The sequence below is a fragment of the Myotis lucifugus genome, unplaced genomic scaffold, assembly GCF_000147115.1.
Source record: "Myotis lucifugus unplaced genomic scaffold, Myoluc2.0 scaffold_5, whole genome shotgun sequence".
Classification (NCBI taxonomy): Eukaryota; Metazoa; Chordata; class Mammalia; order Chiroptera; family Vespertilionidae; genus Myotis; species Myotis lucifugus.
The window spans coordinates 10,509,474-10,526,245 of NW_005871053.1; the positions used below are offsets into that span (position 1 = coordinate 10,509,474).

The window sequence follows — 16,772 nt, forward strand, 5'->3', positions numbered from 1 at the left end:
AAAGCCTAAGAAAAAATCAAAAGGAAATGCCAGAAATCAAAAGCCCCCTAACCACAAATGAAGGAATGTCTTGGGGGGGCTCATCAGCCAAGGAAAGAATCCACTGAGGCTTGAAGATATGTCAACAAGAAACTTCCCACACTAGAAAAGTTAGAGAGAGAGAGAGAGAGAGAGAGAGAAGCAGACCTTCCCAAAACTGGAAAAAAAGGAAAACCAAAACAAAACAAAAAACCCCCACAGCACAGAATATCCAATAACTATGGGACACCTAGAAAAAATGTAATGTACCCTATGCCGGAAGGGACCAAAGAGAAACCAAAACAGAAGAACCCCTTGAAATTTTGCAAATTTAATGTTAGATACAGACCCACAAATTCAGGAAGCTTACAGAACAACAAGAATAATAAATCCCCAAAAAATCTATCCCTAGGTATTTCATATCCTACCTGTAGAAAATAAAAAGGAGAACTTCTTAAAAGAAGCTAGGGCGGGGGGGGGGGGGGGGGGAGAGCGCCTTACCTATGATAAGAATTACATTAGACTTCTCTTTTAGAAACCATGCAAGCAAGTAGAGAATGGAGTGAAATACTAGTACTTTAAGTAATAAAAGAAAAAAATCCACCAACCAAAAATTCTGTATCCCAAGAAATTATCCTTCAAAAGTCTAGGAGAAATAAGAATTTCTCAGACAAACAAAAATTGAGGAATTTGCTGCCAGCAGACCTTACAAGAAATTTTCAAATAAGTTCTTTAGAGAGAAGAAAAATGATATGGGTTAGAAACTCAGACCTACATTGAGAAAGAAAAAGTGTTAGAGAAGAAAGAAATGAAGATAAAACAAAATCCTGTATTCTTCTTATTCTTAATAACAGATAAAAACTTGTCAATAATAGATTATAACTTTTGGACAAGTAAAATGGATGACAGCAATATTACAAAAGGCAGTAGGGAAGAATTAGAAATACTCTATTATAAGGTATCTGCATTACCTATGAAGAGATACAGTGTTACATGAAAGAAATTTAGATTAGTTGTAAGTATATTGCAAGTTATAAGGCAACCACTAAAAATGTTTAAAAAGAAGTATAATTGATATGCTGAGTGGAAGGAAAATGAATCACATACTAGTAAAATGCTCAATTAAAACCAGAGGAAACAAAAATAATAAAAGACAAAAGAGGAATAAGGAACAAAGGCAAGGACTAGAAAATAGTTACTAATATGGTTAAGTATTAAATCAACTGTATCCATAATCCCTGTAAATGTAAATGGTCTAAAATGCACCTACTGAAAGACAGAGGCTATCAGAGTGGATTAAAAATAACAAGACCCAAATATATGTTGGCTACAAAAAAACCTACTTTGAATGTAAAGACACAGATAGAGTAAAAGTAAAGGGATAGAAAAAGATACATCATGCTGTGTAGCTATATTAATTGCAGTCCAGGCAAACTTCAACAATGAAAATTATTAAGGATAAAGACTGGCATTATATAATGGTAAAGCAGTTACTTTTCCAAGACATAAAAATCCTTAATATGTATCATCTAACAACAGAGTATCAAAATATGAGAGACAAAAACTGATAGGACAAAAGGAGAAACAAACAAATCCACTATTATAGTTGGACATTTCAATACAACCTCTGTCAGTAACTAACAAATCCAGCAGGCAGAAAGTCAGTAATAATATACTTGAACTGAACAGTACCATCAATCAACTGTATCTAATTGACATGTACAGAATACTTTACCCAACAACAGCAGAATACACATTCTTCTCAAGCTCACATGAAAAAATTCACCAAGATAGACACAATCTGGGCCATAAAATACATCTCCACAAATTTAAAAGACTAGAAAATGATACAAAGTATGCTCTCAGACCACAGTGGAATTAATTTAAAATCAGTAACAGAAATATAGCCGGAAAATCCCCAAATTTCTGAACATGAAATACACTACTAATTAACATGAGTAAAAGAAGAAATCTCAAGAGAAATTTTAAAATATTTTGAACAAAATTAAAACAAATACACAGAATATTGGCATTTGTGGATACACCAAAAACAATGCCTAGAGGGAAATATACAGCATTATGTGTGCAGGGAGGGGGCAAAAGTAGGTTTACAGTTGCTCGTACGGAAAATAATACAATAATTAATAAATAAAACAAATAAACACTGTTTCGCATACTCATAACTGTAAGTGTACTGTTGCCCACCCCTGTATATATGAGAAAAGGCGAGGAGCTTCTGGGCTGGTGAACATGTGGAGATGCAGGGAGCATGGAAGCTCCATGCCCCTTCCCACATACCTTGTCCTAGGCATCGCTTCCATCTGGCTGTTCCTTTGATAATAAACTGGTAATCTACTAAGAAGCCATGTGATTCTACTAAGAAGCCAAAAGAACACATGTGATTCAATTTATAGGAAATAGGTGAATCTATAAAAACAGAAAGTAGACTAGCAGTTACTTAGAGCTGAGGGTGATGGAGGCATTGTAGTGATCGCTACAAAGTATACAGTTTCTTTTTGAGGTAATGAAAATGTTCTAAAATTAACTGCAGTGAGGGTTGCCTCTATGAACCACCAATGGTCCATCACATTCATATTCATTAAGTATGAATTTCAATGAACCAAAAATCATTGAACTGCATATTTTAACTGGGTAAATTGTATGGTATGTGAATTATACTTAATAAAGCAATTTAAAAAAGAAAATGCCCATATTTTTTAGAGAAGCACACTTAATATAGCACAATGTTTAGAAATGCTTTAAAATTCTTAGCAAAGAGATAAAGCAAATGTGGCAAAATCATTAATAGCTTTTGAATCTAGGTAATGGGTACTATACTATTCTCTAATTGAGCAAATTTGAAAATTTCCTCTAAAACAAAAAGGCAAGTACTTCCACAACAAAACATAGACAATCTCCTCTAAAGCAACATCTAATTATTAGGTACCTGGCTCTCTTGACTCTGATATCTTTTAAGCAGAATAAAATACTACACACTACTCCGAGAGCAATTTATCATTTTGCCTGCACTACAAAGTAATTTTACTTTAAATGGTAATTACAAAGATGAAACCTGCAACTTCAGATTTAACAAGATTTTCAAATTACACCCATATTACCACCTGTTTTGGACACATTTTTCCATTCTCCTATTTCACTATGTTCTAATGCAGGCATGTGGTTCTATAAAATTGTTAAGATCAACAGTGAGGTGGATTACAGCAAAAAAATTTCCCCCCAAAAGATACCTGCTGACACAGCACCGATAATTATCAAAATATATTCTTCCTCTTTCATAGGCTATAGGTGACTTGGAATGAGTAGTCCAAACATTCTTAAATTTTGTACTTTTCTGAAAAACACAAAGAATTTTGGTTTAGGAAATCTATAATAATAAAAGCATAATATGCTAATTAGACCAGACAGCCGAAGACCTTCTGGATGTCATTCCAGAAGTCCTTCCGGACAAAGCCGCAGCAGCAGGGGCTGAGGCAGAAGTGATTTGGGCCCATCAGGCAGGCAGGTGAGCAGTTAGGGGTGATCAGGCAGGCAGGTGAGCAGTTAGGGCAATCAGGCAGGCAGGTGAGCAGTTAGGGTGATCAGGCAGGCAGGCAGGTGAGCAGTTAGGGACCATCAGGCAGGCAGAGTGATTAGGGGTGATCACGCAGGCAGGTAGAGTGGTTAGGGGCGATCAGTCAGGCAGGCAGGCCAGCCAGCGGTTAGGAGCCAGTGGTCTGGGATTTCGAGATGGATGCTCTGCCAGGATAGGCCCCATCCGGCAGTCCGCGAGGGGTCCCCGATTGCAAGGGTGTAGGTCAGGCTGAGGGACCCCCCCCCCCTCCCGTTCACGTGTTTCGTGCATTGGGCTCCTAGTAACTCATAAGCCTCTCCTGTGCACCAATTTTATGATGGATAGTTAAATTTAGGGTTTTCAAATAAGTTTCACGTATGTAATTTAAAAACATTATGTTCAATTCTTCGCCACTCTGCCTCACTCTCACGTTTTGGTTTTAGTGGGGTGACCAACTTTTCAAAAGATTATTTGCAAGGAAGACATAAGCAGCTTAAAAAATTAAAAGCATCTGGCGGTCCTATTACCTATTTACTAATCCTCCAGGTTCAGGGCATCCATGCCCTTCTCCATCACAAATAACCTTCTTAAAACAGGGCTCTACCGCGTAAAATCGGCACCCAGAAGGCTTGAGCACCCCAGAAGGCTTGAGCACCAGGCGCCCGCAGCCCTCGGTCCCGCCCGCCCGCAGGCGTCACCTGGCACACCAGCGCCCGCAGGATGCCCAGGTTCGTCCTCTGCACCGCGCCCGCGTCGCTCGAGAAGAAGCCCAGCGCCCGGCGGCTCAGCGGCGGCACACGTTGGGCTTCCGGGTTGGGCCCATAGGGGCCGGGCCGCCGCGGGGCCGGAGAGGGGCGCGATCCAGACCCCCGCGCGGAGCAACGGCCGCTCCGTCGGAACCTCGAGGCCCCAACTCCCTGCGGGGACCAAGAAAAACTAACACGGGGGCCGTGCAGCGGGGCGCAGGGCAGTGCGGCACGGGAGACACAGATGGCACCGCCTGATCACCAAGAGCAGGGCAGGAAAAGGCGCCCCCCTTTACGGGCTGCCCCCCAACGCCCTCTGGTCCTCGCCCCGGCTGCGGCCTGCGTCGCCCCGGTAACACGCAGCCTGCAGGCGCCGGTCCCTGCTCGGGAAATGTAGTTCCCGGTGCCTCCAAGGGAGCCGGGCTCGCTCCCAGAACTACAGTTCCCATCAGGCGGCAGGTGCGGAGCACCCGCTCCGGCCGCCGGTCCAGCCCCGCCCCGCCCCGCCCCCGTCCCGCCCCGCCCCCCTGATTGGGCGGAGCCTGGCTGTCGAGGCGGTGCACCCTTCCGGCGGCAGAGAACCCCGTGCGCGCGGTGCTGCAGCCTCCGGTGGCCCGCTCTCAGGGACCCGTCCCTACCGCCCGGGCACCCCCACGCCTCTCGGCCCCGGACTTGCGCTGTGGGAGGCGCTGAGTCGAGTGCGACCCCCAAAGCAGCGTCCAGCGCGAAAGGTACGCCCCGCGGCTCTCCCTTCAGTCCCACGTGGGATGCCGTGGCCGAGGGTAACGGTCACACTTTCTGGGTCTGTGTGTGCGGAGTTGGTGGTGGAGGAGGCGAGGCTCTCCCGCTCAGCGAGTGTGGAATTGCTCTTTCCCGAGGCCCGCCCCTCTGCGGTCTGCGAGGACCCAGGCTGGTTTTGCGATCATTGCTGCATTTTCCTTCCTCTAGCCTCCTTTTCCTCCATAACGGGAGTAACAGGTGAAATGCTTACATTCTGATGGGGCTGCCTAAGGTATTCCCCGTTGATTCCTCTAACTAAATGAAACGAAATGGAAGTAGCGAGCCCTGCCGGCAGAGTCAAAGTTCCCCTGCACGGAATTTCCCGTAACCAAGCCCCGGGGTGTCCCCGGGGTGTGTACCTTGAGAGTGATCTTTGCCTCTCCTGCGTGGGCTTGGCTCGCCACCTCTTGCTCAGGACATACGCGAGCGAGAGAGGGCATCTGACTCACAGCAAAAAGTACAATACTCAGTGCGTGTGTGGGTCACAAAGTGTTCAGTAAAAATGTGCCACAGCTCTCTTTAACCCTGCTGAATTTCCTTTAGGGGCTGGGCGTTTGCTGATTTTTTCATAACTTATTTGCAGCATACTGTGGAGCGCTTTGTGTATTTTTAGACAGCGCTATAATACTTAATTTGGTAATTTTGTGAATGCAGCTGTCACTGAGAACACTGAGACTCAGAAAAGATAACGGAATTTTTGGCTGAAATAAAATTCAAGTAATTGCGGAACTGAATGCATCATCTCTTTTCTCCCTCCTGCCCCCTCACGGCCACTTGTTTGTCTTCCTGTGGTATTTACCTCACCAAGAGACAGTCAAGCTAAGATGCCTTCTTTTTCTTCACCCACAACCAAGTCCTTTTGATTCTAACACTAACTCTTGAGCATCTCCTCATCATACCCCCTGAGTAATGTAGGGTCTCTCCGTTTTATCATATTAAAATTAACAGCTTCCTTTCTGCCTTAAATACTTTCAAGTCATCCCTCTATACTGCTGCCAGAGTGAGTTTTCTAAAGCACAAATCTGCCATTTCTCTATATCTCTGAGTGGCTCCCAAGCAGAATTTCTCAAACCCAAGTAGATACTTAGGATTCTCTTGTTAAATTAAAATATTTCGGGATGTGAAATATATGCAAATATACAACTATATAAATTCCTTATGTTGTATCTTTTATGCAACTATAACTTATAAATGGTTTAAGTTAAATTAAGCAAGATTATAAAACAAACCAATTTAAATGACTACTTATACATTGTTGCCAATGAGACTTTTTGCCAGGCCAGTCATTGTTTCTCTTTCACATCAATGTCTCTCTCCCTTTACTCTCTCTCTCGAAAATCAATAAAAACATATTAAAAATAAAATAAAATGCAGAAAGATTTAGGGTTAAAGGGTTCATAGTAATGTTTTTAAAAAGTATTTTAGTTATTCAAAGACTGTATATATAACAGCATAATATGTAAATAATAATTATAAATGAATACTCATATCTATCAACTTTACAAAACACACAAAATAACCTAGAACATTACTTAAAAATTTGACATGTCCTGTGTGCCCTTCCTAAGTCCTAGATCCCTCTTTCCTCTTCATATAGATAAAATATTGTTTTTGAACATTGTATAAATTGAATCATACTGTATATATGTACTCTTCTATAAATTGCCTAGTTTTTCCAACATTACATTTGACAAGGTACCTGAGTTCATTTCATTTATTTTTACTACTGTATAATATTTCGTTGTGTGAATTTACCACAGTTACCCATTTGCTACTGGCTGGGCTTTAGTGTCTTTGAGGTTTTTTTATTCCTAGAAAAGTGCTGCTATAGGCATTCTTAAACCTGCCTCCTGTTACACTTGTTAAAGTATATGTTTGTTTTCTATTGCTGTGTAACAAATTACCAAAAACGAAGCAGCTTAAACCAATACCATTTATTATCCCTAATTTTTTTTCTACATGAAAAACCACTTGTCCCAGTACCACTATTGCAGAGTCTGTCATTTCTCCACAGATCTGTGATGTTAACTCTTGTTTCATATCAAGTTTATATTCATGGTCAGGTCTGTTTCTAGGCTCTGTTTTCTCTTCCTTTGTTCTGTTCTATCCCTAGCCTACTACCTGACTAATTTAATAGTAAGGGTTGAGAGCTGGTAGGGCAAGTCATATACTTATTCCTTTTCTTCAGGAGTATCTTTTTGTTTTTGCAGTTGGCACTTTCATATATATATATATATATATATATATATATATATATATATATATATTTTAATTTCAGAAAGGAAGGGAGAGAGAGATAGAAACATCAATGATGGGAGAGAATCATTGATTGGCTGCCTCTTGCACACTCCCCACTGGGGATCGAGCTCACAACCAGGGCATGTGCCCTGATGGGGAATCAAACTTTTACCTCCTGACGCTCAACCACTGAGCCACACCAGCCAGGCTCATACATCTTTTGGAACCTGCTTAGGTACCACAAAAAAACCTACTGGAATTTGATTAGTATAGCATTAAATCTATATATCAATTTGAAGAGAACTGACATCTTTACCATATCAAATTATCCTGTCTATGAAGACAATATGACTCTCCATTTATTTAGATCTTTAGTGTCTTTCAATTAAGTTTAATAATTTTTCTTAAAGGATTTCATATTTTGCAACTTCCTCAGTACATTTTTATATTTTTGGCCAGCATTATAAATAGTATATTTTTTAAATTAGATTTTCTAACTATATATTTTTGGTATATCGATCATCTATTTAGCAACCTTGCTAAATTTTATTTTTAATAGTAATAATTGTCATTTGTAGGGTTTGGGGAATTTTTCTATGTAAGTAATCATGTCCTTAGAAAACTGACTATTTTGTTATTTTCTTCTCAATTCTTACCGTTTATTCCTCCTTTTCTTCCATTGCTGGCTTGGACCTCTAGTGCAGTTGAATAGAACCAGTGATAGTGGACATCCTTGTCTTATACACTTTTATAAACTTCTAATATTTCACCATCAAGGATAACATTGTAGATTTTTGCTAGCCACCCTTAATCAGGTTAATGAAATTCTCTTCCATCCCATATTTGCTAAAAGTCTTATTAGATTTTCAATTGTGAGTGTTGAATTTAATCAGCTACTTTCTCTATTTGCTGAGGTGATCCTATAATTGTTTTTCTTTAATCTGATAATTTGGTGAATTTCTGATAATTTTCTAGTGTTAAACCAAACGAGTTTATTTAGAGAAGTTGTGATGTGTTTGTTTTTCATACATTGTGAGATTTGGGTAGCTGCTGGCTTCATTTCTCACTCAGCTTTCTGGACCTTCACTACCTTTTGGTCTCCAAAGATCTCTTGTTCCTTCTTGCTGACTCAATGATGCAGTTAGCAAGATATATTTTTAAATATATTTAACCAGCCTCTTGTATTTCATAGTAGAAAGGTTTTTGGACTATGAGGTTCACCAAATGATCAGAACTAGAATTCCACTTTCTTATATTTTTAGTGTAAAAGTTTCCATCCATCATTTCTTTATTTTTTTATTTATTATTTTTAAAAAATATATTTTATTGATTTTTTACAGAGAGGAAGGGAGAGGGATAGAGAGTGAGAGGGATAGAGAGTTAGAAACATCGATGAGAGAGAAACATAGATCAGCTGCCTCCTGTACACCCCCTATTGGGGATGTGCCCGCAACCAAGGTACATGCCCTTGACCAGAATTGAACCTGGGACCTTTCAGTCCGCGGGCCGATGCTCTATCCACTGAGCCAAACCGGTTAGGGCTATTATTATTTGTTTATTGTCTAAAGTTTTACATATGTCTCTCCCCCCCCCCCCCATTGTCGTCCCCCCCTCCCCAGCCATTCCCACCCCGGCAAGCCCCCACCGCCCCAGTGTCTGTGTCCATTGGTTATGCTAATATGCATGCATACAGGTCCTTTGGTTGCTCTCTAACCCCCCTTCCCCTGCCATTTGTCTCTGCCATTCATGGTTTCTTTCTTCTCTTCTTCTTGTCTCTATGCACAGCCATTTCCCTCCCAGCTGAAAACAAGGACACAGTGCTGTGTAGTAGAAAGAGCATCACACCAAGGGTTGAAAGGCACAAGTTAATAGTGCCAGCACCACTTAGTGAGATCTTGACCAAGTCACTTACTCTGAGTTTAATTCAATCCTCTGCTAAGTGGGAACACTCAGGATTGAAGTGAGAATCACAGGAGCTTATAAATGTGAACACGTTGTTGTGAGGGGAAAGGATAAGAAGCAGTGATGTCAAGTACATCACTTCCTAACATTGCTAGGAAAAAGTAACAGAAACAGGGAGTTTGGGGAGGGGAAAGGGTTGATTAGTAGAATGGAGGATTTTTTTTTTAGGGTGGTGAAACTATATGCATTTGTTAAAACCCATAGAGCTTTTCAGCACAAAGAATAAACAATGTATGCAGAATTTAAGAAGATAATTAAGAGGTAGTGGGGATTCCAGGATGGAATGCAGGCTGTAACAAAAGAATCTAACTGTATTAGAAATGTAAGTGGTAACCTCCCTGAAGGGGCCAGGGAAAAGGTACTGACCTAAGTAACTTTGAAAATGAAACTAAAATGAAAGACAATAGGAACTATGCATGTGCACTGTACTCTAAGTCAGCGGTTCTCAACCTGTGGGTCGCGACTCCTTTGGGGGTCGAACAACTCTTTCACAGGGGTCGCCTAAGACCATCGGAAAACACATATATAAGTACATATTGTTTTTGTGATTAATCACTATGCTTTAATTACGTTCAATTTGTAACAATGAAAATACATCCTGCATATCAGATATTTACATTACGATTCATAACAGTAGCAAAATTACAGTTATGAAGTAGCAACAAAAATAATTTTATGGTTGGGGGTCACCACAACATGAGGAACTGTATTAAAGGGTCGTGGCATTAGGAAGGTTGAGGACCACTGCTTCTAAGTGAATGTTTCCCACAGAGGTATGGGTTAACAATTCTCAAACCACTATACCTCTGTAAGTGCTAAAAACAAAAACACAATGATGGGAGTGTGTCAAACAAGGATATAGGAGCCAACTGAAATAAATAAAGTAGTATTAGGTTATAATCCAAAGTTTAAAATAATTATCTATGAGTCCATACTATTATAAACAAATAATTGAATAAATAAATAAATGGGAGAGAAGAGACAAATCTCCCATGCAAAAAAATTTCAAATAATTTTATGTAGTTACTCTTACCTTAAAGAAGTAGAGCATAATTCACCACTCCTTAAGTGTGGACTACACATAGCCATTTCCTTTCAAGGAATGCAGTATGGAAAGGGCAGGGGGGCGGGGGGCGGGGGGCAGCTTTACAGTGGAGAAATCTGTCAACTGCTACCTCAGCCAAGTGATCAAGGTTAACATCCACAGTAATAAGTTATGTTCATATTGCATACTCTTGATATGATGTGAGGAGAATGGCAATTTACTTCTGTGGTTTTCCTCCCTAAAACCCATAACCCCAGTTTAATCATGAGAAAAATATCTGATGGATATTTATTGAGGAGTATTTCATCAAATACCAGATCAGCGCTCCTCAAAACTGTCAAGGTCATCAAAATCAAAGAAAGTCTGAGAAACTGTTAGAGCCAAAGGAGCCTAAGGAAGCCTGATGACTAAATGTAATGTGGTGCCCTGGATAGAATCCTGGAAGAGAACAAGGAAATTAGGTAAAAACCAAAGAAGTGTGAATAAAATATGGACTTAAGTTTATAATAACGTATTAATATTGGCTTCATTTATTATAACAAGTATACTAATGTGAGATTTTAATAATAGAATTCTGCACTATCTGCAACTTTTTTTATAAATCTAAAATTGTTCTAAAATGAAAAGTGTACTTTAAAAATACAACAGAAATATGGAAGACACCACTATATAGAGGCGGCATAGCTTTAATGATTAAGAAAATGAACTCAGTTATTGGGTCCAGGTCTCAGCCTCACTATTTACTAGCTGTGAGAGCCTGGTTATCCTAAGTAACTAGAAGTACTTAACCTCACTGTGCCTCCGTGTACTTGTCTGTTAAATGGGTTCTTGGAGAACTAAATGAGTCACTGTATGTAAAGCACCTAGAGTATGCCTGGCACACGGCACTATATAATTCTTTGATTCTGTTTATCATTACTACTTTGCTTTGCTCTTCAGTTGAGGACTCCCAACACTAGTTTCATGCTACAGGACTAAGGGATGCAGAAGCTAGAAAGCCTGACAGGACCTACTTTTTATGGACATAAGCATGACGCACATAGAAATGCTGAAGTTAACTTCATTTGGTTTTCAGGAGATTCCTCACTAAAATGTCCACTTCCCTTGTTAAACTGATGTTTCTTTAGGACAGGGCACTGCTTCCAGTGCAAATCGCTCAGATTTAGGATGCAGCATCTAAAATTTTGGTGATATTTGAAACAAAATTAAATATATTATAGAAACATGTTTTAGGCCGTAGGCTTCTCTACCTAAAATACATATCAACTCTTTAGAAAACTCCTGATAGATCAGCAGCACAGGTAGAAGAGTGTCCTGCGTTGGATGTAGAGCTTGGAGGGAGGAGGCCTGCTTGGATTGTGGCTCTGGTATGTGTGTGATCAAGGCAACTCATGAAACCTCTTTTGAGTCTCATCTCCCACATCTGTAAAACGGTGATCATACAAATGCTTGTTTGCCTTCCTTTCTCAATTATAGGATTGCTGTAAGGATTAGGTGTGAAAATGAGAGCTTTCTGTAAGTTGTAAAACCTATACAAATATTAATGTTATAGTAATTCTGAGGTTTTCAACCAGAATAAAACTCTAATAGGTCTTTATAGTCATATCAAGTGTTGCAGTCATCTGCATACCTTTATTTATTTATTATGTAACAAGGTGAAATCATTTGAATTTAAAATGCTTTTGATGGGGGTTGCAGGGTCAGTGGGAAAAAATGGACATCTGTAATACTTTCAACAATAAAGATAAATTTTAAAAAATAAAATAAATGCTTTTGATGGTACATTTTCTCATGGGACTTTAGTTTTTATGTTTTTCTTGATGTAACGAAGGCATTGTTTTGATCTGGAATTGTCTCTTGGGATCAGGGGCACAGTTTGAGAAAATGGTTTTCAAACTCTTCACTGAAATCAGGTAGAGAACACAAAAGTGTGTCCCTGTGGTTTGGTAAGTTGTCTCCTCCAGAGACACACCCTCCTGTTCTGGTGTAGAGCTGACCAGCAGAGGGTGCAAAAGCTTTCCCAGGAGTTGGGCTGGGCAGACCTGACTGGTGCCATCTGTATTTGCTGCCTGACGATGATCAAGTGCTATAAATGGAAAGGTTCTGGCACGTAAGAAAGTTACCGAGTGAAGACGGAGAGCAGCCATAATGTCACACAGCACTGTAGCACGTAGCAAGTTCCAGCCATAGTCGGTGAATAGGAAGTTTCTGGGTGACCGGAATTTGACATTCCGGTATGAATTATTTGTCTGTTTTCCACCTCCTCCGGCTACTCTTTGCCTTTTCTAATAATTTCTTTCTCTTTCAGGGCTCTTTGCCCTACCTGCTCAGCATCTGCAATTTTATGCCTTACCTGGTCTAACAAATTGGGGTCTTTTAAAAGTAGCCTTTCTCTGGACTTCTTTGGCCGTAGTGCGTTTGGGTCTTCAATCCAGCCATCCACAGCACCCTGTCCAGGTCCCATTAACCGGGCTCTTATAGATTCCATGCCATCTTCCCTCCATGTAAATGGGTGACCACCAGAAAGATTTGAAAACCTTTCTAGTGTTACTGTTAATACTGCCTATACCATCTTTTTTTTTCTTCCTTCCCAAGCATGAATCCTCTACCCATGAACATTATATAGAATTGATTTTGAAAGTATTTTTATGTTTTCTGATTATAAAAGTAGTTTGAGTTTACTTAGAAAGAGAAAAGTACATTCAAAATATATTAAAAAGAAAATATAAGGATCTCCTTGAGCCTTTCAATGACAGATAACTATTATAAATTCTTTTAGACCTTTCCTATGAATATGTATACTTGTTGGCATATATGTTATTTTTTTAAAGTTAGTTCCTGTTTTAGTTTTCTTTATTTTTTCTTTATGCTAATTTTTTAAAGATCATACTAAAGGTGCTCTCTTATACCTGACTTTTTTCCTTTAGCCAATAAATAATGGACTTCTTTACATATCAATAAATTTAGATTTGAGCAACATTTTAAGTGGCTACATAACCTTCTTTATATGGATGTACAATAATTTAGTTAGTCCTCTAAAGATGAGTATTTAGATTGGACTTTTTCAGTATAATGTCCAAGCAATGCTGTGACAAATCCTTAGGATCCTTCCGATTATATTCTTAGGATATATTTCTACAAATGGAATTTTCCATAAAGGTCTTTCTTTAAAAATTTCCGTATGTATTGCCACAGTTCCCTCGGGAAAGGTCTATGTTATCTTTTTAAAGTTAGTTCCTGTTTTAGTTTTCTTTATTTTTTCTTTATGCTAATTTTTCAGCCCTGACAGTGTGTGAGGATGCTTGCTCCTGGACACACTGACCAACATTTCACCTTCGCCAAAATGATAGTAAGCCATTGCACCATTCTTTAAAAGGGCGGACTTTCCAGTCTCCGTGTCACCCCAGAAAACTAAGCTAAGGCAGTGGTTCTCAAGCTTTTTCTTCTCAGGACCCCTAGACACTCTAAAAAATTATTCAGGTTCCCCCGAGTTTCATTTACGCAGATCATAGTTACCCATATTTACTGTATTAAAAATTAAACTGAAGAAAAGATAATAACATTTATTATTATTTAAAAGTAACAGTAATACCCCATGGCATGTTAGCATCAGTGACATTTTTATTTAAAAATTTTCCCCAAAAAATTACAAGAGTGGTATAGTTTTATATTTTTGCAAATATCTTTAATGTCTGGTCTAAGAGAAGATGATTGGATTTTATATTTGCTTCTGCTAAGTATGTTATGATATGTTCTGGTTGATGTATTTGAAGAAAATGTAATTTCACACAGATGTATAAGTAGTTAGAAAGGGAGGAGTAATTTTATAGTCTCTTCAGAAGTGTGTGAATATTCTCCTTTGACACTACACCAAATTCCAATATGGGATAATTTCTTAAAGGTTAACTGCAATATAATATTTAAATCCATTGGTCTGTTACATTTAAATTCATTAGTTGGTCTTGTACTTTGAATGGATCTTTTACCCATGCATGATTTTGTGATACTATATGTTGGTCACCTGGAAACTATTGGTTCACTGAGTTATACACGTCTTCCTAATGTTGACACATTTCATTACACAATGTAAAAAATAACTTGCCCTGGCCAGTGTGGCTTAGTTGGTTGGGCATCGAACTTTGATTCCCAGTCAGGGCACATGCCCAGGTTGCGGGCTCTATCCCTGGCAGCAGGCAGCGCATCATAGTATATTGTAATGTCTGGAGGAGCAAGCACTCCCCCACCTCCTTAACCCTATCTTGACACAACCAGCATCACTCATTTCCTCTGCAGTATTTTCCTGGTGCTTCCTGCATGTTTATTCTTCCAGATGAACTTTTAAATCATTTGGTCAAGTTCTCCAAAAACATTTTTTGAATTTTGATTGGAACAAGTTTAATTTTATAGATGATTTTGGCAAGAATTTACATTTTTACAAATACTGAATCTTCAACTCCAGAAACCTATGTACTGTCTTCCTGTTTATTAAAATTATCTTCCATGCTCTTCTGTATGTTGTATAGCTTTCTTTATATCAGTCCTAAACATTAATGCCAATGCTAGGTATTTCACATTTCTTGTTGCAATCATAAGAGGGATCTTTCCCCCTGTATACTTTCTATTTTTGCTATCCATATATTTTTTAAAATTTTTAAATTAAAAAAAACAACCCAAAAACCAAAAAACATCTAGCTCATATTTCCAGATAGTTTTGGCTTCTTAAAAAAGAATAAGCAAAAAGGATACTATCATTTGTGGTAGTACAGTTTGTACTGTGTGAACTTGATTTATGAGGTTTGGCTGTTTAAGTCTGTTTAAGGAAACAGAACATACCAGAAGCTATAGCTCAATGAATATGATATTTCCAAGCTGGTTATGTTGGGAGACTATACATTTATGGCAACAAGAATAACAACTACTCTAAAGACAAAAAGGGTATAAATCTTAAAGCAAAGAATTTGCCACCACTGAGGATATTAAAAAGAATCAGTAAGCTTGCCATTAGGCCATTATCTGAAAATTGAATTTCAAGGATGTTTTACTATTATTAGAGTAAATAGTAATCTCTTAAGGTGACTTATTTGAAGGCTCTACACTTACTTTGATGTACCAGTCTAGTTTTTAGTTAAACAGCATTATTGTATAGTTATTCCTTATATTATCAGGTGGCAAAGAGATGGCTGATAGGTATTATGGATTTTTTGTTCTTGTTGTTTTAAAAGAATTATTTAATCAGATTGTTTTTGTATTAAATAAGATTCAAGTTGCCCCAGGCAGTGTTTCAGCTACTTGGGAAAATGGAATTTGCCAGTTTTCTAAGGCCATTTAAAATAAACAAATTTCTTTTCATTTGCATTATGGATTTTAAAAAATGTGTGGACTAGCCTGGTATATTAATCACCATTTGAAATGTTCCTCTAAAAATGTGGTTCTGAGCTCTTAACAACTGACTTACAAATGATCTTAGAAATAAGACTTTTATAGGTTGAAGATTACTAAGGTTTCTCTACATGATATGGTCCTTGGAGGTTAAGAATATAACTAATATTCTCAATTATTCTTAAGAAACTTGCTGCACCATTATTATTCATGGGCTTTGAAAGAAATCATTCTTAATGTTTACGTAAGAAAAAACCTACAGAGAATTTTTATAAGTTTATTTGAGCCAAAACTGATGACAATTGCTGAGAAGCAAGATCTCAAAGGCTCCAGAGATGAACAGTTTTTGCGGTTTCTTTTATGCATTTGAAATTAAGGAGAGACCATAAGGAAGATTACATGAAGGTGGGAGAAAGCAAGAAATGAATTGGCTTATAGGATAGTTAACAAAATTATATGCTCTCTTGAAGGTATTACTCTGGCATTTCAAAGGGGTGTTACTCCTGGCATTTCAAAGGGGTGTTAACTTAGATGCGCGAGAACAGTAGACAGAGCTTGCTTATAAGTTTTTCAGTAAGAAGTTGTGGGCCTGGGGCATGACCACCCACCATGACCTGTCCAGTTAGGAGTTTATGATCAGATCACCCTGTGAGGTTACTGTCCACAGAGCCCCTTTTAACCCACATTAAATGTACTAGTTTTTTTGTTTATATAATTTCTCAGCATAATGTTTATTATGTGTTGGGTAAAGAGTACTTGTGTTCTTTTTTCCTTCGGGTGAGGAGCAGGCTCCAGATCAGACTCCTCTGCGTGACTTGCAGGGCTGACCACAGGCAATGACAAGGCTTTTCCCGGAAGGCCTGAGGGGAAAAGCTGCCCTCCCCACGAGGCCCCCTGGGCAGCCATGTTCATATGTGTATCTGCATTCTGATAGTTAATTCGTGCATCAGGACCCACAAAATGGTGGTTTCTGCAGCCTGCACTTTCAGGAAACACCTGCAAGGAAACCTAACATTCACCAATCACAGTCCTC

The 16,772-nt window shown here is 38.9% G+C and overlaps 2 protein-coding genes across 5 annotated transcripts in view; one reads left to right on the forward strand and one right to left on the reverse strand.

The window, feature by feature from the left end:
* DCAF17 (DDB1 and CUL4 associated factor 17) overlaps positions 1 to 4,744 on the reverse strand; it is a 36,611-nt gene extending 31,867 nt beyond the window's left edge. Inside the window, 3 exon segments of the mRNA XM_023744964.1 lie at positions 3,267 to 3,370; positions 4,288 to 4,376; positions 4,379 to 4,744. Of these exon segments, the coding sequence (XP_023600732.1) occupies positions 3,267 to 3,370; positions 4,288 to 4,376; positions 4,379 to 4,412 (227 nt within the window). The 5' untranslated portion in view covers positions 4,413 to 4,744.
* Positions 4,745 to 4,903: 159 nt separating this feature from the next.
* The window catches only part of METTL8 (methyltransferase like 8), a 78,337-nt gene continuing 66,468 nt past the window's right edge, over positions 4,904 to 16,772 (forward strand). For 3 of the 4 annotated variants that reach the window (XM_023744971.1, XM_023744975.1, XM_014468280.2), the window contains exon 1: positions 4,917 to 5,066. The gene's annotated coding sequence lies outside the window, so the exon portion shown is untranslated. Of the gene's footprint in view, positions 5,067 to 16,772 lie in introns of all 4 variants that reach the window. The other variant, XM_006083147.3, reaches the window with a different exon arrangement.